Raw genomic sequence first — 25,951 nt, forward strand, 5'->3', positions numbered from 1 at the left:
GTTACATCTTTAAGTAAATCCCACATCAGTAGACTGTGATCACTGTCACCTAGTAGTTCTTTTCTCTGCAAATTCCTAATGCATGAGTTATCACTGCTGATAATCAGATCAAGAGTATTATCCCCTCTGGTTGCCCCTCGAACATGTTTCTGTAGAAAACAATCCTCCAATAAATACACAAAAGACTTGCTAGCGTGCGAGTGACCAACTGCGGGTTCCAGTCAGTATCTGGAAAGTTACAATCCTCCATTACAAGACATTCTGATTTACTGGCGCACTGTTTCTCTGCAAAATTGTTCATTGTACTTGTCAGAGTCATTAGCCCTATCACACATTCCTACTGTCATTGTCACACCAAACTGACTCAACATTGCACTATCCACCCATGTCAACTGGATGCACTTCCATAGATTTAGTTCCTTAACTAATGGCATAACCCCTCCTACACTACTATCCTTTCTGTACACATTGTAGTCCCCATATTCCAATTCTGCACTGCTTATATCAGATAATTAATATATAAGAATAAAAGTGTGTGAAAAAGAATAGAACCTTGGTACTCCAACATTGAAACATTAGAAAATGTTGAACAGCTGCTTCATTTTCTCCAAACTTTTCCATGGAATTTGTTCACCGTTGAGTAATAGGTGAAGTTATCAACCGTGGATCAGCGCTGATGAAATTCACAATTTTTTCTTTCTGTTAGTTCTGGGATGGTTACGGGATGGTCAGAGGAGGTTACAAGATGGACTACAAGAGTGTCATCACATTTTGTGGATTGAAATGCACAGTATGTGTAACTCTTTGTTGAATTTGACCACTCAGCTATGGTTATAATGATTGATCAGGTGAATGGTTTCAAGTTAGTGTTGAGTTTTAACAGTTGATAATTTCTCCATTGAGGTTAGCATAATAGGACAATAATTGGATGGGGGAGATTTTTCATCCTCTTCAGGAACTTACTGGATATGAGAAAATTTGTATGCATAAGTAAAAAAAAAAATAGTAATGGAATAAGGAAAGTGCTAAAAAAATCAGTGGACTACTGCCACACAAAATGGGGGTTAATGCTGGAGCACAGGTATTAAGAACAAGTGTAGAAGGTCCATTAGGACCTGGAGACGTCTTTGCATACAGATTGTCCCAGATTCTTCTAATCTCTTTTTTTTTGGAAAACCAAAAGAGGGGCATTGAGAGGAAAAGGAAGATTCTAATAAGTTAGCTTTATTTCTAGATGCAAATTGATTAGAACTACCAGGAGACAACAGAAATGGACATGTGGGTGAGCAGAATTTTTTTTTTTTTGCCTAGTGCATTTGCAAGTGACCATAATGCCGTAAATTAGTATAGAAAGTATGAATATTGTTCTCCACCGGAGGAACGAAAATAGTAAATAATAATAATGAAATTGCAGGTACAAACAAGGTAGTAACCTTTAATAGAAACTACAGGTACAAAATTAAGAAAACTAAATGAATAAATTAAATTAAATAAAGCAAAGTAGCTTTAGAGTCTGAGGGATTCTTCATCAGCTTGAACGTAAATGTTAGCATGAAACAGAGAATGGTCGTGTAAGGCAAACAAAGCACGACATTAGTGCAAGCAACAGTACACACAATCACTGGATAGAACTAGATGCTTATAGCTGTGAATACAGGGCTTGTGCCAATGTTTATCATATTGCAGGATAACTGCCTCCATGATTGGATGTATGTGCATGCCTTTGTTGCAGTTAAAAGTACTATGACAACCAGATATATGGAGTTGTCGACAATTTATATATCACTGTGTGGGTCATTTTGAGAAGACCAATAGTGCTCTGTGACTGAGGAGTGCTCTGAATCAGCAGATTGGATGACTCGTGTTCTGAGATCCAGTCTTGGAACCTCGTGGTGGATTCCCCAATATAGAAACTACCGCAGTCTACTACTGTAGTTTGTTTCATACTAATGTTTATGTTCAAGCTGATGAAGAGTCCCTCAGACTTGAAAGCTACTTTGCTTTATTTAATTTAATTTATTCTCTTCATTTCTTCTTCCAGTCACATAGCTCCCTGAGGAGCTGTTGTGGCCACCAACAAATTCCTTCAGTTGCATCGATCGTGTGCTATACGAGCAGCATCGCAAAGTGTCATGCCCAGAAGTTCACTGATCCCATCCTAGTTGCAGATCTTCATCTCCACCTCTTCCCCTTAGTTTTTCCTTCCATTATATTCTTCAACAGAAAGTTTTCCCTTCTTTACTATATGACCAAAAAACTTTTTTCTTTTGTTGATGCTATGAAGAAGGATTTTAGGCCTGCCAATTTTATTCAATACCCACTAATTTGTTCTTTGATTCAAGTAAAAAATACACAGTATTCTCCTATAACACCACATTTCAAATGCCTCAATTTTCTTGTCAACTAGTAGTAGTAGTAGTGGCATGTGATGCAAGAAAGCAAATGTATGAGCTTATGCAGCATCAGCCAAAAAAAAAAAAAAAAAATCACACCATTCCCTCCAAATGCCTGTCCAGTTCCTCCTTAAATTTATTCAACCTATCAACTTCCACAACGACAGATGGAAGTTTGTTCCAGCAATTAACCACCCGCTGGCTAAAGGCAAATTTCCGCACATCTATTCTACATCTGTCTTTTCTTAATTTGAATTTATGCCCCCTTAGGTTCGTAATCTGAACAAGTGGAAGGATCCCATCAGAATTCAGCGTGCTCAACCCATTCAAGGCCTTATATACCTCAATCAGATCACCGCACAGGTGCCTAGTCTCCAGCCACTGCAATTTGCAGAACTTAAGCCTCTCTTGGTAAGAGGATCCCTTCATTCCCCTCACCAGTCTTGTTGCCCATCTCTGTACACGCTCAAGTAAATCTACATCCTTCCTAAAATGAGGCCTCCAGACCTGTACGCAGTACTCAAGGCGTGGCCTGACCATTACCTTATACAGAGGGATAATCACCTCGTCTTTAGGGGTCAGATCATGATCTCTCCATAATTTTATCAGATCAGCGACCAACATTTTAGCAATTGCCTGTCATCTTTTTACATTGTTTGAGCAGTCGCTATTTTTATTTATTCTTGACCCTAAGTAATCAAATTCATCAACTTCTTCGATATCTTGCCCATTAACCTTCACTTTACTGGAATAGAGATTATCACCAATCACCATAATTTCAGTTTTGCACACATTCAGAAACAATCCTTTTTTTCTTACTTGCTTCACATACTCTCCTCGGAGTTTCTTTAAGATGATCCTAGAATTAAAAATTAGCACAGTATCATCTGCATAATGAAGGTTGTTTATCTTCAGTCCTCCAATGTTGATACCAGTCTCTAAATCTATTCTCTTCATTTACTTTACCTTAATTTTGTACCTGTAGTTTCTGTTAAAGGTTACTACCTTGTTTGTACCTGCAATTTCATTAATATTTACTGTTTCTGTTGTGGCGAACAATATTTATACTTCCTATACAGTAATACCCCGACTTACGCTACCCCGACTTACGCAAACTCGGAGTTACGCGGTTCCTGATTTTTTCGTTTGGCAACGCTGCCGCCCACTATCTTCAAGGTCGTTTTTCATATGTTATCGATATACGGTGCGACGGTGGAGAATGAGAGCGAAAGATGAACAAAATTCAACTTTGCTGCTTTTATGTTTTTTATATCAGTGAAGGGGAAACACACTTTCACCATAATAACGTAAAAACCAACACAATTCCAGCTATCGGTATAATCGCAAATGCAATTAGATCGAGTTTACTACCAGTTTATAACAGATTCCACTAGCAGAAACGCAACTGGATTTTTATTGTTTTATGGTAGTAACCCCTAGAAATGTGAGGTGTTAATAGTGTATCTCTGCCTTTATGGTGTTGTTTATTCAGTTGCTACATGCGCGCAGCTTTGTTTATGTGTATCAAGCGTGCCTCCTCGTTTTGTAATTGTGCTTTATTCCCTAAAAATAAAAAGGAAGCGTCCTGGTGAAGACACTGCAGATTCAGAGAGAAAAAGAAAAGCAATTATCGATAAACAGAGGCGGACTGGGTCAAAAATTCTTACCCGGGAAAATTTATAGTGGCCTCATACTATGGTTTATGGCCAAAATCACACTGGCCCACCGGGGTTTCCCCGGTAAGGCTTATTGCCAGTCCACCTCTGTCGATAGAGAAAAAAATATGAAATTGTGAAACGCTTTGAGCGAAATGAAAGACCATGTGATATTGCACGTACTACAGGCCTAAATGAAGCAACGGCGAAAAGCACATGACAATTGCAAACTTGACAGGTTGAAAATTGAAAAGGGCTCAATTGTAAAGGGCTTAAAAATTTTAGAAAACATAGACTCCAACGAAGAACGCGTTATAGCTACAAAGCAAGGAATAAAAAAATTATTAGCTTGCTACGAAGAAATTCTGCGTGAAAAAAAGAACGCGCTGTGTCGTCAGACGAATTTGTTAGATTTTATGAAGCCATCGACATCGAAATAACTTTTTAACGTAAGTCATTTGTTTTTTTAATACATATTTTGTATTAATATGTATAAAGAACTGCAATTTTATTAATATTTTTCTTCTAAACTAGTGTTTTTGTTAGTCCTTGGTCCCAATTAAGCAAAATTTATATGTATTTATATGCAAAGTTGTACCCCGACTTACGCGAATTCGACTTACGCGATTTTCGTCGGACCCACCTATCGCGTAACTTCGGGGTATTACTGTACTATGGATCAAGAGGCCTATTTAATCTCATGCTGTAAATTAGTTTGTTCACCTTGTCACACTTTGCTATACATTACTAAAATGCTTATAATTCCCTTATTATTAAGGGATAATCTTACAACTATGCTGCACTTGTGACGCAGTCAAATTTGGCATGTGGTGGCAAAAGCAATTATTGAATTATGTAATTAAAACTTTAATTCCTGTTAATATTATATTAGGAATCCCTCATCGAGATCTTTCAGCTTTATAGATGCAAAACTAGAAAGTAAGGTTATATCCGTTAACACAATCATAAAACAGTAAAAAAATGTAAGATTATTTTTGGCTAATTAGAAAAATGACTGTTTCCACTTTTGCACTTAATATTCTCTTGTGGATAATTGGAATATCATCAGTTTGGCTGAAATAAGAAGAAGAAATAAATGGTTATAAGTTTATCAAGTGGAAATCTGCTGTACACCAATGGAAACAGTGAAAGGAGTGAAGGTGGAGTTGGGTTTCTGGTCCATAAAAATATAAAAAACATTTTGGAATTCAAAAGTACATCACCAAGGGTGTCAAGGCTACTACTCAGGATTTCTAAGAAGTATAAGCATAAAGGTTATAATGATTTATGCACCAACATCAAACCATGATGATGAAGAGGTTGAAGAAATGTACACCGAAATTGAGTTTTCTAGATGAACAGAAAACTCACTACACTATCATTATGGGGGACTTCAATGCTAACGTTGAAAAGAGACAAAACAGCACAGAAAGGGAACTATAAGAAATTTTGGAATTGGTGAAAGAAATGGAAGAGGTGAAAGACTTGTAGAATTTGCAGAATCTAGAGGAATGTCAATAATGAACACTTTTTTTTTTTTCCCCCCCCCCCATCTCCAAGTAAAGGGTGAACAGAAAGTGGATATGGAAGAGCCCAAATGGATTAACAACTAATGAAATAGACTTCATTCTCACTAACAGAAGATCTATCGTGAATGATGTTACTGTCCTGAACAAGGTAAATGTTGGACGTGATCAGAATTGTAAGATGCACACTTGATGTAAGAAAAGAAAGGAAAAAATTGATTCAAGTAAATGATACAAAGGTCTTTGAGATAACAGAAGAGGAGAAAAAGCAGCATGTACTGGAACTTAAGAACAAGTTCGAGCTTCTGTAGATTGTTCAGGACCAAGATATCGACGAGGAATATTACAACTTTCTGAAAGTGATAGTCCAAAAAACCTATAGGTAAAAGAAATCCAAAGAAGAAAAACAGTCAAACGCTTGTCATGACCCGAAGATGACAAATGAAGAGCAAGAAACACTGACAGGTAGAAAATTGAGTATATTGAGTATACTGAAAGAGACCCAGAGAGGATCTAAGAAAATTTAACACAAGAAAAGTAGAACAAGCATTAAGGGAAAACAATGGATTTAAATCAGCAGTCATGAACAGTAATACAGAAAGACAAATGATACTGAAACTGAAGAATAGCGATGGTGTACTTATGAATAGCAGAGAAGGCATAATTCAAATAGAAGAAGTCTACTATAGAGAATTATACAAGGAGCGAGGGAATGATGCCAGCAGTGGAGAAGATGGATCGCAAATTAGCAACGCATACAACATACCTGATATCCTTCCTGATGAGGTAGAACATGCATTGAAGAAAATGAAGAATCAGAAAGCTTCAGGGGAAAATGAAGTTACTGTAGAGTTGTTAAAATTGGTAGGAAGGGACATGACACAAAAACTGGCAAGGCTCTTCACAAAATGCAATTAGAAAAGGTGTGGCACCTAAGAAGTGGAATAATGCAATCATAGTTTTGCTGTATAAGAAAGGAGACAAATCAGAAATTGTAAATTATAGACCAATTAGCTTGCTATCCCACATCTACAAGTTGTTCACAAGGGTCATTACTAACAGATTAGAAAAAATACTTGACGAGAATAGAGTATTTTTTCTAATCTGGATTTAGGACAGGATTCTCATCTATGGATCACCTTCACATAATGCCACAGCTAATGGAGAAAGCAAATGTATATAAAACACCATTATGCCTAGCATTTGTGGATTATGAAAAGGCATTTGACTCTATACAGCATAAGGCAATGTTTCTGGAAAGACAAGGCATAGATACCCCATATATTGGGATTTTGAAGAAAATATGAGACTGCTACATCCTTTATTAGACTAGACAAAGACAGTAATAAATTTAAAATTGAGAAAGGAGTTCGACAAAAAGACATATCCGAAGTTGTTTACTGCTGCCCTTGAAGAAGCTTTCAGAAGATTAGACTGGTCGCAGAAAGGAGTCAATGTGAATGGAGAGTACCTAAACCATTTATGATTTGCAGATGACATTGTGGTCATAAGCCACAATCCCAAAGAATTAGAGGAAAATCTTAATCAGTTATGCAGAGTTAGTAAGGATTTTGGACTAAAAACGAATATGACTAAAACAAAAGTAGTGATGAACAAGTATGCCACAGAAAGGGATATAATGATTGAAGGAGCAGTAATTGAAAAGGTGGAGTCATACTTATCTGGGACAAGTTATTAGCTGTAATAATGATAAATAGATGGAAGTCAAGAGAAGAATAAATTTTGGATGGATAGCATTCAGGAAATGTCACATACTGAGGAGCAATATCCCAATTTGTCTGAAATGTAAAATTATGAACCATTGTATACTCCCCACCATGACTTATGGAAGTGAAACTTGGGCACTTGCCAAAAGAATTTAAGAGAAGCTGAAAACTAAACAGCGAAGAATGGAACGAATTATATTGGGAATCAGACTGTTAGATAAGAAAAGAAACACATGGATTAGGCAGCAAACTCAAGTAAAGGACATTCTTATCAAAACTAAAGAACTAAAATGGTTTTGTGCAGGACACATAGCTCGAAGACATGACAGATGGTCTAAGAAAATAACAGAATGGTACTCAGAGAGCTTAAGAAAATCTGGAAGACAACAACGGAGATGGACAGATGGAATTTATGAGTTTGTGGGTAGTAAATGGATGGCCGTTGCTGGAGAGGCCTTCATCCTGCAGGGGATTAAAAATGACTGATGATGTGGATAATTCTCAGGTGAATTTTTCGTGATTTTTTTTTTTTTTTTTTTATTATTTTTATTTCTTTTGTAAGATTGGAAGTATCGTATGTATCTTTCATTTACTATAAATATTATAATCGTTTTTTACAAAACAGCTTAGCCTTTATGCTTAAATTCTATTGAATAGGTCTGCATATTACCTCTTACCTTAAGGTTAACAAAATTCAGAATAATAAACAAAATTCAGAATAATTCTTTTGTAATGAGATATATATTTTTTTTAATTTGTAGGAATGGAAGAAAATTTGTATTGATACACAAGCCATACTTGATAAATACTCTGTTCATATTGGAAAAAACACATATCATGTGCAAGATTCTTCAAAGGTAAAACCGCATTCCACAGTTTTTCTTCCATTGATAATTTAAATTGTTTATAATTTTACAAAATATTGTTAATGTGTTAATTTTAATGCTGTATTTTAAGTTTCTTTGAGTGTATACAGTTTAAAAATTTGTTTTGATGTCAACATCTGATATTGGCCTCGCAGAAATTGTGGATATAGTATGTTGTCACTTTTCACTTGCTTGGAGAAGCCTGCATTTAATTTCTAGTCTATGACTGGAATTTCAGAGGCTTCTTCAGTCAATACTAATTTACCTGGTTTTAGGCACAGATGATAGGGTCTACTCCAGTAGTTATTCCAAGATTTTTAAAACTACACAACATGCAAGTCAGCCTGAAAACACAGGCTGGCAGTCATGGGATACAATGGTCTTTGAGGTTGTCACAGACATTCTCTCAGATATGCCAGACAAGTTGTACTTTGCTACCTGGGAATCTAAAATGCTGATGGAACTGATATTCGGGTGACATTCAAGTCAAGTGAACCCAATTTCGACGAAGTTCGAAAGGTCTGTGACAGCCAAATACTCTGCTTGAACCTTCACAATGGTGGGACTGTAGTAATCCTAGGTATAACCTCTGTGCACAAGCACACTGTGGGTGACCACCGAGGGGCGAACCAACGTAAGCAGGGGTCAAGGTGTGGCACCCACACCACATGGAAGAATACCACCCCTCTGTGTTACCAGGTAATACTAGGTGATAGATGACTCTCATCAGCCAGTGCAATACCACCACTTTGCTTATTGGAGGCTTGAAATGGTGGAACTCATAATTAGTCTCCAGAGCTAAGTTCCGGTCAACCCTTCCCCATCTCTTCCATGATGCAGTATGACTGATTACTTTTGAGTTTATGTGAACAACTGTCAAGGCCACCAGCGTGCCCGCCCCCCACTTTTTATTACTATTGAATACACCATGAATTGACAAACTAATAGAGTATGCTTATCTGCGAAAAGATATCAACCTCCCGAACTCTTCCTAGTTCATATCACAAATATACATGGTCTCAGTTCTAATCTCAATGATGTCGATTTCAACTTACAGTCTGCCAAACGCCATGTACTTTTTCTGACAGAATCTCAGTTATCAGTTGATTCAACTACTGTTCATCTCAGTTGCTCAAACTATTCGCTGTATGATTCCTTTCACCTCAAAAGGTGGTACTTGTGCATATGTCCATTCCAATATTCCCTGTCAGAGACTTGGTAATTTGGAATCTCCTCTTTTTGATCTTCTTTGGCTTAATCTTTATACCTCATTGTGTCAAATTCATCTGTTATCTCTCCCAACTCTGCTAATCACTTGCAGCTCTTTGACTTCCTCTCTTTGCAACTTGACTTTCTCCGGTCCAACTTTCCTAACTGAGAATTTTCCTTGGTAATTTTAATGTTCACAACTCCAGCTGGCTTCCATTTTCTAGTCGCACCGACCCAGCTGTCGAGATGCTGAGGCTTTTGCTATTACTAATGACCTTGCACAGATTGTTTATTTACCTACAAGAATACTGGGCAATCCTAACCATACAGCCAACATGCTTGATCTTTTTCTCACAAACAACCCTTCTAAGTACACTGTCGAAGTGAGTGGTCCTTTTGGCACATCAGATCACAATTTGGTGATTGTCTCTTCTCCAATGGCGCCTCTCACGGCTATTCCCAACCTCATATTGTTTTTCATTACAAGAATGCAAAATGGGATGACCTGCGAGATTTCTTTTCCTTGGTCAGATGACTGTTTCAAAACTTCTGATGTTATCGTTTACTGAGATCTTGTCAGTGAAATTATTCTTGTTGGAATAGAATCCTTTATTCCACGCTCCACTTTAAAATCTTGTCCTTTATCTAAACCTTGGTTTTCCAAGGTTTAGATAAAGAGATAAAGGCTGTTCAAGAGAAGAACGGTGCATATCGTAATTGGCTTGTTTCCAAATATTCAGTTTCATTTTCTGCCTACACCAAAGCTCGCAACAATTGTAACGCAGTTATTAATCAGTCCAGACTAGATTGTGAACAGGCTAAGAGTAGAAAACTTGTCTTCTTGCCCTAATGGTAGCCGAGCATTCTGGTCTCTTGCCAAAGCTATTGGCCGCAACTTTTGCCTATCTCTGCTCCCACCTCTGTCAAAACCAGTTGGGTCTGTTGCCACTTCAGCCAAGGATAAAGGTGACCTGCTAGCATCCCATTTTTCTTCCAACTCTTGTATTAATGATCTTGGTAAAACACCGACCACCATTCCCAACAAGCTCCATTCAATGCCTCCTGTGTCAAAAGGATTTTGATGAATCTTGATGCTAAGAAAGCTCCAGGTCCTGATGGTATTTCTCCACTTGTTCTCAAAACCTGTGCTCCCGAACTTACTCTTGTTCTTTGCCGCCTTTTTTCACTTTCTTATTCCAAATTTGTTTTTCCTTCTGCTTGGAAATTTGTTCATATCCAGACAGTTCCTAAAAAGGGTGACAAATCTCTCCTATCCAGTTATCATCTCATTGCAATTACTTCTACTCTTCCTAAAGTAAAGGAGAAATCAATTAACCGCCAACTCTTAAACTACCTAGATACCTTCAGTCTGATCAACGATCTCCAGTATGGATTCCGTCAGTATTGATCCACTTGTGATATCCTGGCTTATGTTACCCATTTATGTACAAATTCAATGGAAGAGTTCGGTGAAACACAAGCAGTTTCCCTTGACATCTCAAAGGCTTTCGATCATGTTTGGCATAAAGGTCTCCTAAACATGCTTCCATCTTATGATTTGCCAACTGTTTTTTGTAATTGGTTATCCAGTTTTCTCTCTGATCGCTCACTGAGGGTATGGTAGATGGCACTCTGTCCTCTAACTTTTCCACAAATGCTGGTGTCCCTCAATGTTTAGTTCTTTCCTTCACTCTTTTACTCTTTTATATTAATGACCTTCTTCCATTGACTGGAAATTCTATCCATAGTTTTGCCAATGATAGCACATTGCATTCCACTTTCCACTTTGAGAAACCTTGCCCTGTTCAATCAGCTTCAACTTCTCGAAAAATCTGCTACCAATTCCTTAAATGCCGATCTCCAGGTACAGTAAGTCCTCGTATAACACGTGTTTACACTACACTAATTCGATCATACATTTCATTCGTTTTTTATATCAGTGGAGGGGGAAACACATTTCACCATGATAACGTAAACATCCACACAATTCCATCTATCGGTACTATCACAAATGCAATTAGATCAAGTTTACTACCTGTTTATAACAGACTCCACTAGCAGGAACGCAACTGGAAATTGTTTTTATTGTTTTATGGTAGTGACCCCAAGAAATGTGCTTTAGTAATATGTGAGCTAGTGAGTTGGTAGTGTGTCTCTGCCTTTACGGTGTTGTTTATTCAGTTGCTACACATGCACAGCTTTGTTTGTGTTTAAAGCGTACCTCCTAATTTTGTAATTGTGCTTTATTCCCTTAAAATGAGTAAAATACTTAAGGCGTGAAAAGGAAGCATCCTGGTGAAGACACTACAGATTCAGAGAGAAAATGAAAAGCAATATATATATATATATATATATACAGTGAAACTTCCCTTTAACGGACAGCCACAGGGAACGAAAATGTGTCCGTTAGAGAGAAGTGTCCGCTAACAAGAAGTCTGAGGGAGGAAAAAAAAAGAAAAAGAAAAATCGTTTAATGTAAAATTAAATTAAATTATATACAGATTTTGCACAATATTTTTGTAAATAATATACATACAATTGTGCTATGTATATTTTGATTTTATCTTAAGAAAAATACATACAGTAATCACTTATTTTCTTCTGCACCTTCTTCCGGCTGATAATTTTGTTTTCAACATTTGTTTGGAGTGAAGAAACCAACGAAAGTCCTTCAGTATCTTCTTCAGCGGCGAAAAACATTTTTAAACGATTGATTTGTATGAGTGCTTCTATTTTCAACTGTGGTTCGTCGTTAATATGTTCTTCGACAGAATGACCTCCTTCTATTTCTTCATCCTCATGAGGAACTTCTTGAAAAATATCGATGATAATGTCGTTGATATTTATAGCACCATCTTCTGTACTGAGGTTTGAGTCTATATCTTTGTAGCCAGGGTCACTTGTAGCTGAAGTATTGTACATTATCAATAGATGTTGAAGTACTTGTTCTTCTTGGTGCTCCACATTGCTGTTCACAACTTCAGTTTTGCGTTTGAGAAGCCAGACTTTACAAAACAGTTCACGACAGTTTGTTTTCTAATTGGGTTTACTGAAGAGGAAATCCATTGAATCGCATCTAGGATGCTGATTTTCTTTGCAAGGTCACTCGCACATGTTACATCGTTCATGTTTGCAATGAGATGTCTTAAAACACGTTTTCTGTAGTAAGTTTAAAATTTTTTGTTATCCCTTAATCCAAGGGCTGACACTCTGCAGATGTGTTTGGTGGCAGAAAAATGATTTGAATGTTGGAAAATTCAATGTGCGGGTGAGATGCAGCATTAACCATGAAAAGAATAATTTTTCTGTTTTGACGAATCATGTTTTGATTAAAGTGATTTATCCATTCGCTCATTATATCTCGTGTCATCCACGCTTTTTTATTAGACTTCCAGTCAACATCCAAAAGATTCAACTTTATGCCCTTGAAACAAAGAGGATTTTGTAGGTTTCCTATAACAAGAGGTTGTTCAAAGTCTCCCAGCATATTTGTACACAATAGTACAGTCAAGCGTTCCTTAGAAATTTTTCCGCCCTGGCATTTTCGTTTTTTAGACTCATTGTGTTTTCAGTAAGAGCTTTAAAAAAACAACCCTGTTTTGTCACAGTTGTAAATATCCTTAGCTTCAAAATCACGACATAACTCTTCCAATTTGACGGTCCACTCTATTACAACCTCAGTATCAATAGATCCACCTTCACCACTTACGGATTTCCAAGAAATTTTATGCCGAGTTTTGAACTTGTCTATCCATCCCACAGAACTCATTTACTCCCATAGATTTTGCAACCTCGAAAGCCTTTTCCCTAATAATAGGCCCATTAATGGGAATTTTTTTTAGCACGTGCGCGACAAATTTGAAGTCCAACAGTTTTCGGGAATGATTTTTGAACCTGATCATTTACGTGTTGCCAAAATTGTTTGAGCAGTTCATTTTTTTTCTTTAGGATGTCGCTTACCTGCGTCTTCCCGATTTTGAATTTTACAGCGAGATTGCAAACACTATTTTATTGCCGATCATACGCATTAATGAGTTCGACTATCTTTTAAAGTTAAATGTTTACGAGAAGACATTGTACACTTCACACGACACTGAACAAAACTGAAACTGAAAAGACGAAAGGCCGACCATATTCCCCCCCTCCCTGCACACACCGAATTCATCAGAAGTTTTACACGTGCCTTAAAATTCTTGAAAAGGGGTTTAGAACCGCGACGTAAACCTTGATAAAATTCAGAGAATCGTAAATGGAAAATAAACACACGATTGAGGCAATACGTGGAAGAAACGTTCCTAGAAAAAGGCCGTGAGCTCGCCCGCTGTCCGTTATGGGGAGATGAAATTATGTGCAAATCTAAACGAAACAGTGCAGATTGCCTGTCCGCGTCCGTTACAGAGAACGTCCGCTAGACAGAAGCTGCAAACACGTTAAAACCAATGGAGGTGAGTTGGTGAATTTGAAAATGTCCGTTGTAGAGAGATGTCCGTTAACGAGAGGTGTCCTAGAAGTTTCACTGTATATATATATATATGTGTATATATATAGAGAGAGGGGGGGGGGGCGGACTGGGTCAAAAATTCTTACCCGAGAAAATTTGTAGCAGCCTCATAGTAGCATTTATGGCCAAAATCACACTGGCCTCCGCCCCACCAGGGTTTTCCGGTAAAGCTTATGGCCAGTCTGCCTCTGTCGATAGGGAAAAAATATGAAATCGTGAAACACTTTGAGCGAAATGAAAGGCTATGTGATATTGCATGTGCTACAGGCCTTAATGAGGCAATGCAGAGAAAATAAAAACAACTTTCATTTCAGGAGCAACTCAAAGTGTAATAAAATCCATTAGATCAAGACTCAAAGAATTAGAAGAGGTGGAACGTTTGTCTGTTTGGATAGAAAATCGAACAACGAACAAGTTTTCTTATGATAGAAGCAAAAGTATTAGCAATATTTTATTACGTAATAGTCGTAATAAAATACGTAAGCATTTTATTATGACTTCGTAATATTACATATTTTATTATTGGCTTCTATAATAATCGTAATAAAATATGTAAGTATTTTATTACGATTATTTATTGTGTTTGGTAATGTTTTGATTACAAATGTGTGTTCAATCTTGGGTGGTCGGCTCCTAACCCTATTTTTCCCTTTTTTATATTGCACGATTTTGCATTGCACGAGGGTTTCCAGGAACACAAATATCGTGCTATACGAGGACTGATTGTAATTCTCCAGTGGGGCAAAGACAACTTAGTTGATTTCAACCCTTCTAAAACTCTGTCCTGTCTTATATCTTGCATAAAAGATTCTTCTGCTCCTATGCTTATATTTGGTGACACTCCAATTTCTAGGCAAAATGATATATCTCTTTTGGGAATTACCCTGACTTCTAATCTCTCTTGGTGCAAGCACATTACAAGTACTGCTTCCTCTGCATCTAAAAAACTTGGTTTTCTCTTTCACTCTCAGCGTTACTTTTCTTTGAAACAGCTGTTCACTCTGTACAAATTGCCGTACCATGGAATAGTTCCCACATCCGTACTATGGAATATAGAATTCCCGCTGTCTCATAGGTGTACTGTTTCTGCTGCATGCCTTTTCTACAGATACTTCCGTGAGCACTGTTCTTCTGAATTGGCTTCTATAAATTTCCACTCTCTCTTTCAGAACAGTCCGAACACGTGCTGCCACCAGCCAACATCCCATTTACTGTCCAACTTCAAACTCATAGAACCAACTTTTCATCTTCCTCGTTTATTCATTCAACTACCATATTCTGGAACAACCTTCCTTCGTACGTATTTCCTGAAAATTAGTCTACAGTTCAAGTCTAATGTCAACAAATATCTTCTTTTATCTTCTCAACCTAAAACCCAAGAAACGTACTAAGTACTATAGGTTCTAATACCTCTCGTGTTTGAGGTTTTCATTAAACAAAAAAAAGTGATTTTGTATTAACTGAGAGCAAAGTGGAGGAGAAATTGTTGAAGTTAAACATAAGGGAGGCACCTGGGGTGGATAGGATCTATCCAATTATATTAAAGGCAGCAAAGGAAGTAAGCAAACCCTTAGCCATAATTATGAGAGTTTCCTTGGACTTGGAGTATGTCCCCATGAACTGGAGGTGTGCAAATGTATCACCAATTCTCAAAGGGGGTTCAAAAGGTGACACAAGTAACTATAGACCTGTTAGTTCAACTCGTGTTCCGGGAAAAATAATGGAGTCACTTGTTAAAGAAGCATTGCAAGATCATCTAGGCAAGACAGCAGTAATAGTTAAGACACAGCATGGGTTTCTTAAAGGGAGGTCTTGTCTAACCAATTTGATTGGCTACTTTGATGTGGTCACAAAGGAACTTAATGTCAAAAATAATTTTGATATCATATACTTAGATTTCAGGAAAGCTTTTGATGCTGTACAAATTGGACAGGTATGGCAGTAAGAGTAAGTTGCTACAATGGATAAAGGGATGGTTGAGTGGGAGACAACAGAGATTGGTAATCAATGGACACTGCTGTTCATGGACAAATGTTATTAGGAGTTCCCCAGTGTTCGGTGCTGGGCCCATTGTTTTTTTGTGTTTTCTTCAATGATATTGATGAAGGTATATCAGGATTAATGACCAAGTTTGCAGGTGATACAAAGTTTGCCAGGGTTATTATCGACAGTAAAGACAGTATGCTACTCAAACTGGATCTAGATAAGTTGAGCAAATGTGCTGAGAAGTGGCAACTGAAGTTTAACATTGACAGATGGAAAGTACTGCATGTGGGTAGCAGTAACCCAAGGGAAACATAACTGTGTGGTACTACACTCGGGGAAATGGAAAGTCAAAAAGACTTGGGGGTAATTGTGCAGTCAAATATGAAGTATGCTGAGCATTGCAGACAGTCTGCCAGGGCAGGTCATGGAGTCTTGTCATCTTGTCAATGATATATCGGAATTTTGCTAGCTGGGACAGGGAGGTGATTATCCCATTGTACAAGGCAAAGGTCAGGCCACACCTAGAGTATATTAAGCTTCAATTGCCGCTTCTCAGCCAGCTCATCTGCTCAACTTTTCTAGATCTTGTTGCAGTAGCACACTGCCATTACTGTCATTAACAACCCTGCCAACTTTAGTATCATCTGCATACTTGGACATTAAGTGTGGACTTCTCTTTGTGGACATTAAGTGTGGACTTCTCTTTGTGGACTAATAACATTAGTCCACAAAGAGAAGCATCCATTGATTACCACTCTGTCTTCACCCACTCAACCACCCTTTTATCCATTATTGTAGCAGCTTGCCTTTATTACTATACTGCTCCAATTTGTAATAGTCCTCCATGTGCAACAGTGTCAAAACATTCCTGAAATCCAAGTATATGATATAAAATTATATTTTGTATCCAGTTCCTTTGTAACTACATAAAGTATCCAATCAAATTTGTCAGACAAGACTTTCCCTTAACAAACTGATACTGTGTCTAAATTATTACTACAGTCTTGTCTAGATGATCCTGCAATGCTTCTTTAACCAGTGACTTCATTATTCTCTCCAGAACAGGAATTAACCTAACAGGTCTGTAATTACTTGTGCGCCTCCGTAGCCAGGTGGGAAGGAGCAGCAATGCGTAGCACGTGCTTCTTGATTAGACCGTGGTTCGAGCCCGTCACCACCAAATACAGAGGATGCGGAAAGGTCAGGGAATGCCCACCGCATGCTCCAGGAGCAATGTGGCCTTTCTTGCTAATGCTCCTAAAAACCAAATAACAAAAAAAATTACTTGTCACCCTTTCATCTCCCTTTGTGAATTGGGGATACATTTGTACATCTCCAGTGCGTGGGGACCTCCCCTGAGTCCAAGGATGCTCTCATAATTGTGGCTAAGGGTTTGATTACTTCCTTTGCCTTCTTGTTCAATATAACTGGATAGATTCCATCCACCCCAGGTACCTTTCTTATGTTCAACTTGAACAATAACTCCTCCACTTTTCTCTCAATTATTACAAAATCATAGTTTAATAAGCTTCTGTTATCCAATTCCCTATAGAATTTCTCATGTGTGAATGTAGATTTAAAATGCTCCTTCATTTTGTCAGCTATCTGAGCAGGATCCTCAACAGTCGAATCATCGATATCAAGTGAACCAAGCTGGTTCATCCACTTCCTTCTAGACTTTATATAAGTAAAGAAGTCCTTGCTGTTTTTCTTAGCATCCTTTGCCAAAGATTTCTCATAATCTGCCTTCGCTTGCCTTAACCTCCTTTGTGACTTGATTACAGTCTAGCTTATATCTACCATAGGCTTCTGTGTTGCCTGATAATTTGTGTATCCCATGCATTTTTCTTCTCCGGAACTAGTGAACATCCATGAGCAAATGTCAAGGTTGAAGGTAATATTTAAATTTAAGGTGGAATTGGACATTTACTTCAAAGAAATAAGTAAATGGGGGAAATGATACTGGGTTCCCTCCACCTTGTTGATGCTACTTTAAGCTTACTTCTTATTGCATGCAATTAAATGGAAGCCAAGTAAAAAATTGTTGGATTCACTGTAAAATTCAACATTTGCTCATGGATGTCAGTTAAAATGGCATTTATTCTGATAATCAGTCACTCTGGACTGAAGGAATAAATTTGGACATCTGTTCTGCAATTATTCCTTTGGATATATTACATGACCAAGTGTAAAAATGCCCTCAGCATCTAGTTCACTCAGCCCTTTTAAGGTTTTAAATATCTTAATCAGGTCTCTCTCCAAGTGCCTGGTTTCCAAACACTAAACTCAAAGAACTCATCTCACTCAATAAGAATATCCTTTTGTACCCTTAATGAATCTTGTTGTTCTTCTGTGTAGCCTCTCCATCCATATTTACCAAAATAATCTCTTAGCCTGTAAAATATTCATGGTGTGGCTCTTTTACTTCAAGGCATTTTTAATCTTTGAACATTTACAATTTCATATCTCCAGTTACACTTGCAAGAGCAACATAATTTGACACGTAAATCTGTTGGGGTCATATATTTTATAAGAGATTAAGTGCCTGCCATTCTGTGCTAAACAAGATCATGCTCTGAAACGTTTAGTGATGTGGAAGCACATTCTGGGGAATGTAATTACTTAGCTCAGTGATCCTTTAGTTCTTCAGTTGAGTGCAGATTATTCAAGATACTCACCCTTGTATCCCCTCAAAAAAAAAAAAAAAAAAACCAGAGGTAATTTTTGTAGCTACAATCCCTTAGAGATTACATGATCTTTAACTGCTTTTCTTTGCGTAGTTGTTTCAATTCAACAATGCAAATGCTATATGAGAACCTCGCCTTTTTTTATTATTATTATTTGTTGGTTATAAGCTTGCTTCATTGCATCATTTGCTAATAATAACTATATGCATATTACATTTCATAACATGATGCACAATTTTCATATTGTGTTATTTTGTATGTTAATTACTTATTAATTGGAGGGGGTGTTATGGAACACTTTTGGTAAGATTTGACAGAAAGCTAACTCTATTAAAAGGACTCGATTTATATATTATGTTATTATCCATGAAAATATGCAGAAGTTTAAGAATAGTAATTAATGTTATTTACTTATTCATTCATTTATTTTGATTCTTTTAAATAGCAACTTCTGTCTTTAGTGAAAGAATCAACAACAGAAGAAGAGTCTCTTCTCACTACCAAGGAATTAGAAAATCATATAATTATGCAGCAGGATACACTAATCAACTTGAAGGACTGGCTGTCAGATTCATCAGAAAAAATATGTAAAGAGCTTAATAAAACAATCTCTGATGTAGAGAATTTTCCACATAATTTAGCAATTTGTGTTTCAACTGGTAAATTTTACATTTCATTTTAATTACAGTATTATTATTATTTTTTAATTATGTATATTATGTGTACTGTTTTCAAATTATTTCATGGTTCATTGAAATATGTCCTTGCAACCTTTACTACTTTATAATAATATGTTTTAATTTGATTTTTATAGTCAAAGAGGGGGGTTCCCCTTCTGATAAAAGTATTTTCATGTTTTGTTTAACAGTACCTGGTCTATTTAAATTATACAGTTTGATTCACAAAGAGTTTACATAACTTTTAAGATTAATTTTTATGTAAAGATGTCATGATTCTCTGGAGGGCAGTATTTCTAGAAGCACGTAAAAAAAATATAGGAGAGTTGATCAGGACAGCCCATCATCCTTTTATATTATTAGTAGCACAGACTGCTGGTACTAAGCAAATTCTAAGTATGTGGAGAGACAATACTTGACTATAATAGCTGTTGCTCTTCCCTATCCTTCATTTATATTGCCTTTATGCAGTAGAGTCCCATCAGTGACAAGTGGCTGTTGCTTACTAGTATTATGTTGATGGAACAGAATATGAGTTGGTGTAGAATGTGTGTACACATTAGAAAGAGGCTGATTAATTTTTATATTTAGTTTAATCCTTGTGGTATTAATTAGTGAAAATGCAGCACTCTTAAATAAGAATGTGTATTGTTAAAAGAAAGGAAAAAAAAAAAAGCAAGCATTTGTTACCCATTTAATTTTATTGCTAATGTTGATCTGCTAAATACAAGCTTACTGGTCAGAAATAGCAAGTTTCACATCAGACAATAGGATTGCAACTTGAATTGCACAAGCAGCAGGTGGATGACTCATGTAGACTACCACTACAGGACCATACAGTAGAAGAAGAGAGAGCAGTTTAAAACTGAGTGAATTAGAGTCCCTTTTCAAAATTAGAAGGGCTAAATGTATGTAGTAAAAGCACATGTAAGCTCAGTATATAACGTATGAGCTAATTATGAAGGTAAAAATGTACAAGGTAGTTTTCTATCATTGCAAGAATGATCAAGAATTATTCTCAAATATAGTTTAATAATTATCTGTACAAAATAACCTGTACAAAAGATGATACTCAATAGTTGTGTAAGCAGTATTGCAAGTTCTTCAAATATCTTATTAAGAAGTATACAGGCCTTCAAAAGTTGAAAAAATGCACACAAGAAATAAACCTCATTCCAAGCTAGAGATATTCTACACTTTGTTAAACTGCAAAGGACAAGTAAAGGGTTTAGCTATTAAATTGATTTGTGTGAAAGCCACTGGAAGTGATAACTAATACAGATGCCTAATCATATTGCAGTGTAAGAGCCAATGTATATTCTCAGATTTCAACAGGATGACAGTGGAGTAACATTAGTTCTCCCATTTTTTTGGAACCATCACCAAGGTAATCAAAAAGGATGAGGATGAAGTTAAAAAAGAAAGTTGATTTAGAAGTATAGAGTAAATACTTTGATTTCCTGAAATGGAGGAACCAAAGATGTCACTTAAGAAGAGTTAAAATGGGGGAAATTTTGGATTCTGTCTCAATAATTGAGATAGAAAGGTCAATGAAAATTAAGTATGAAAAAGTAGCATGTGTAGATGAAATTAGACCTGAAATATAGGGAAAATAGTATCATGGAGTTATGTCAATTTTTTTAAAGAATAGTTCCAGAAGATTGATAGATTTAATAGATTTAAAAGAGGGGCTCTTTAATTTACATTTTTCCACTAGCAGTATACTCTGCTTCACTTTCAAAAATTATTTACAAAATTTATGGAGTGAAACAGTGTATACTGCTTCACTCCATAAATTTTTATTACTAATTTTGCTCATCAGTGATAGTACCAGGAGCAGTGAAGCTTGGTTAAGAAATAAAGATATTCTATAATAGAAGAATAGAAGTATTATATTTAGTTAAAATAACATTATGTTCAGAATTTTACAGCACATCATGGTCAGATGTAAGAGAATTATTATGGTGATAAGTAATTAAAAGCTAATTAGGTATAAATTCATCACAAAAAATTTTGTTGTCAGTCAGTTTAGATTTTCCTTAGAATAGTTTATCTTTTTGTCTGTTCATTACAGACAAGTGTTGATTCACATTCACTCTACAGCATGCCTTGTTTTTCAGTATTAACTGTAGTGCTACATGAATTTGTTTTTCTTTGTTGTGTTTAGATGGGAGATCCACTCTGTGATGAACTTCCAATGTTTCCCATCTATTACTAATTTGTGTTACTAATTTCTATTACTAATTATAATAAGTATATGCCACTCAAGTAAAATTCTTTAGGCTGAAAAGCCACCTATTTCTTCATGGTTTCTTTAACTTCATCTGAAATGTGTTTTGGCCTTAGATATCTTTAAACATTAAGAAAAAATTTCTCTCTCTCTCTCTCTCTCTCTCTCTCTCTCTCTCTCTCTCTCTCTCTCGTTACTTCAGTATCACAATATACCAGACTGAATCGATAGTAGTGACCCCCCCCTCCAAAGAAGAAGAAAAAGAGTTGATAATACCCATAGTCTCAAAAAAACAGTCATCACTTTAATCATCATTTTACTGGGTAATGTTGGAGCATAGCAATGCTACTTTTCATGTACTAACTAGATACTATTAGCTGTCTGTGGAGAACCTAGTTGAAAGTTTTGCACTATTTAGCCTTGAGTTAATGAACTAAGAGGCATTACTTTTTTAGTCCACCCTCATACTAAAAGGAAAAGTTGAATGTGGAAAAAATTCCGTAATCTGTTACTGTGTATAAAAAAAAAAAAAAAAATTACAAGGAATTTTTTCTACATTCATCTTTCTGTATTATTGAATGTAACAGTACTTGTAACAATCAGGTTTAGAGAATTTTTTTAGAAAATATGACATCAAATATAATTTTAAAAATAGTTTATATAAAAATGGCAAATCTGTAGTGAGAATTGAAAGAAGTTGAAGTGTGAGTGATATGAAACCGGATTATTAGATTATTATTATACACAAATGATATTTTGTTTTTGAATTAGCTTGCATGATTTTAAAAAATCTCTGAATAAATTAGATAAAGGTTATTGAGAATTTTGCATGAGAATTTTGAGTTTTGGGTGCAATTTTGTGTGTCTAGGAGTCTTAAATGAAGTTTGGAAATAAACAGTAGAATAATTTAAGTTAGAATTCTATATAGGAAGCCAGTTGAACAAATTAATTTGGAGCTAGATATAAATTAGTCAAAAAAAAAAAAAAAAACAATGCTTGAATGGATCTGAGAATTGGGAAAGCAGTAAAAGGAATGTTTAAAAAAATTAGAATGAAAATTAAAAAAATTAGAATTAGAAAGTAATGGCAAGACCCACATTACAAATGAGAAAATAAAACATCTTGGTAAGAAATATTCAAACAAAGGTCAGTAAAGCATACTTAATATTGTATAGATATGTAGCATAGATGTGAGAAAGGAAATTATCTAAACATATAATTCAGACAGAAATGAATGGCAATAGAGCCAGAGGCAGCCTTAGGTAAAGATGGTGATAAATGAGTATTATAAGAAAGAGGACTTATTTGCCTGGGGCTAATATCTAACAAAAAATGGGATAGCATAGAAGAAAATAAGCTTATACAGCATCAGCAAAAAAAAAGAAAATACCCATTTCACACATCCATTTGCTCTAAAAGTTTGTCCAGTTACATCTATTCTACAACTGTCTTTCCTCAATTTTAATTTATGCCCCTCAGGTTTGTAATCTGAGCAAGAGGAAGAATAGATTGATAGTTTAGGACTGATTCTTACTACAGTATTGACCCTTACAACTACTGGATATGGCAGATTTGGATGATGATGATAATGAAAACCATTGTACTTCATGTGAAATAAGAGAAAATAATTAGTTTTTATTGATGTCTATAAAAGGAAACATTCCTCTAGGCACAGCACATTCAATACAATAATTTTTTATTTGGTGACTTTTCTGAAGATGCTTTGGGATTCTGTATCAGAAATGAAATCTGTTGTGAAAAAGAGTTAACTTCAATTGTAACAGGATTATAAATTTCTGTGTTCGTCATTGTGTCCCGTTCAAAGATCGTTGATTCTTTCTCATCAGCTTTGATGATTAAATCCAAACCAGAAGGAAGGCACTCAGCTCAACTTTGCCAATATCATCATTGTCAAATTCACCATATGTGAATGTGTTGTCATGCAATAGAATGATTCCCTTTGACAGTTTTCCTGGCTTTCCTGACTTTTTCTTGCAAACTTCTGTATTCATGTTGACTAGAAGCAGGTTAATACTGAGTGTATAACTTTGCACAAGGTGGCAGAAAATTGATTTTATTTTTTTGGGTGCTGGGAATCCATACTTGAATGCTTTGATTATGGAGTGAAGGAGTATACTGCTTCACTCTGTAATCAAAATAGTAACCTGTAATGTTGCTCTTTGCTTTAGAAATGATTTCTCTCCAGTTCTCCTCTTGGACAATAAGTGTGCATAAGTAACTGCTTCTACACTTTCAGTGCAATATCACACACTATAACTAGTCTTCCAAAATCAGCTCGTCTAAGCTTCTTTTAGAAAACTTGTTGCATTAATAGTTCCTTGTCATTTTATTATCTTCTTAACCTAACCTGTGTAAAATGACAGACTTCAGAGTGAGAGAGCCTTATGCACAGTGCAGACTCCTCTGGCCAATTGTTGTCTAAAGTATAAATAAAAGAAATAAGGTATGAAAAAATTAAAAGGTTTAAATGGAGATAACACTTGGCAACAGTGAATTTATTTTATTTTCTCTTACATTCTTAGGTCATACCCCAGAAAGGAAGGACTATCCGTATTCACAAACGTTGGTTGAAACTTCTCCACATGAGCGAATTCTTCAGCGTTTTCGTACCACTTATGACCCTAGAGCTTATAATCACTTACTACACGAGTCTAGTTTTGAGGTAAGGCTAATAATTATCAGTTTCCCTGAAGTTTTAGCTTCATTAATAAATATGAAATAACTTAAGATATATTTCAAGTAGTGTTTAGGATAACATAATTTCTACCTTCTGCAATTTAAAAAAAAATCAGTCGGTATATATGCATTGTTTTAAAGTAAATGAAATTAGGAGAGGATTTTTCTCCCCCCCCCCCCTCATCAATTGGGTGTACGGGTGAAAATCAACCAAGAACAGACATTTTTGTGTTTTTCAAACATTTTTTTCATTTTTATGAAAAATTTTTGGAGAACTGAATTTTAACATTCCTCAAGGAAGGTAAAAGCTTGCAAACTGCATCATTAATTAAATTTTCACCAGAAAAGTATAGCTTTAAGAAATTATTTAAAGCTTTGTTTTGGAGTATGAACTCCTGCCATGTTAATTTCCCAGAGAATGTGGTTTTGTTTGCATCCACTTTTTAACTGAAATTTGTCCATAAAGGCAAATTTCAGTTAATAATCAGGGAAATTATTTTTTGAATAATAAGGTTGTTGTCTAAAAATATTTTTGGATTGTATTATCCAATGTAGTGTAAGAAATAAGAAAATTTTGTAAAATTTTCACTTTAAAATATTTCTGTTGCAGTATGTTTCTGTTGCGCGAGCGCGCACACACACACACACACACACACACACACACACACACACACACACACACACACACACACACACACACACACACACCTCTGATTGATCCCATTGAATTTTCAGGGCATTGGTATATACCTGTTTAGAGCTGCTATTACTACTACAGTCTGATAGAACCTATTATGTAAAATTTGACAAGAGCAGAAGTAACTATGATAAGTAGTGCAGTTTTTGTTTTATTTAAGTGAAACAATTCTGGCATGCTGAAAGCAGTGCCAATCCTTGCTCAACGAGCTAGCTGCAGCTTTTTGCTACAGGCCATTCCATGGCTATAGACATTAGTTGGAAAATATAACCATGCATTTCCTCTTTTTTGTGGAATCCTTAAAAGCAAGCCGATAGGGATTGCAACCCTTTCCCAATGGTAGCTACTAACTACCTAATTTCTTCATTTTGTATAGATGGTTATTGAAGACAAGTATTATATATATATATATATTTGTTTTTCTTGGTGATGGCAGGTGAATATAACTAAGAAAGGAATAGAAAAAAATACTAGTCAATAGACATTATCTTCCTGGAGTGGACATAATCTTTGAAGTAAATATAGGAGACAGAGTTCATTGGACTTGATTATTATTCAGTTTACTCCAGGATTCTGCATCATGGATCACTGATGTTCCAAATGATAAATTCTAAACATGAACTAAAAAAAAAAAAAAAAAACATCCCTACTATCAATTTGAGCTACTTGGGTAAACAAACTATAGTTTCTCATACCAAAGAATTACTTCACATTAAAATCCTAAAGTGATATCTAACCTCAATATTGATGTTGCTTAACCAAAGCCCACTATGATAAAGCCTGCTGTTTTATGATTTTTGAAGTGAAACTTCTTTAGGCGCACTCCAAGCAGTTTTCAGATGGGAGTAACTTGCATTCGTGGATTGACAAAAAAAAAAAAAAAAACAATGAAAATGCGACAGAACAAACTAAGCCATAAGTAAATGCATTAGAGGTGTTCTGAACAGCCAACTATCATACTAGGTTGAATATACCAGTTCTCATCCAAACAACCTAAGTTAAGCAGCATTAGGCCCAGTTAGTAACTGAGAGAGCAGCCACCTGAGAATACCTGGTGTAGTTGATGTTTGAAGTGAAACTTCATTAGGCGCACCCCAGG

The 25,951-nt window shown here is 35.9% G+C and overlaps 1 protein-coding gene across 1 annotated transcript in view; it reads left to right on the plus strand.

Moving 5' to 3' along the window:
- Window positions 1–24,201, plus strand: part of LOC150090420 (kinesin-like protein KIF11-B) — a 336,901-nt gene extending 312,700 nt beyond the window's left edge. Inside the window, exons 22-24 of the mRNA XM_090390308.1 lie at window positions 8,063–8,158; window positions 18,996–19,209; window positions 24,002–24,201. Coding sequence (XP_090246434.1) covers window positions 8,063–8,158; window positions 18,996–19,209; window positions 24,002–24,201 — 510 coding nt within the window. The remainder of the gene's footprint in view (window positions 1–8,062; window positions 8,159–18,995; window positions 19,210–24,001) is intronic.
- The last annotated feature ends 1,750 nt before the right edge of the window (window positions 24,202–25,951 follow it).

This window comes from Mastigoproctus giganteus, chromosome 2, assembly GCF_048544385.1.
Source record: "Mastigoproctus giganteus isolate SK-2022 chromosome 2, ASM4854438v1, whole genome shotgun sequence".
Classification (NCBI taxonomy): domain Eukaryota; kingdom Metazoa; phylum Arthropoda; class Arachnida; order Uropygi; family Thelyphonidae; genus Mastigoproctus; species Mastigoproctus giganteus.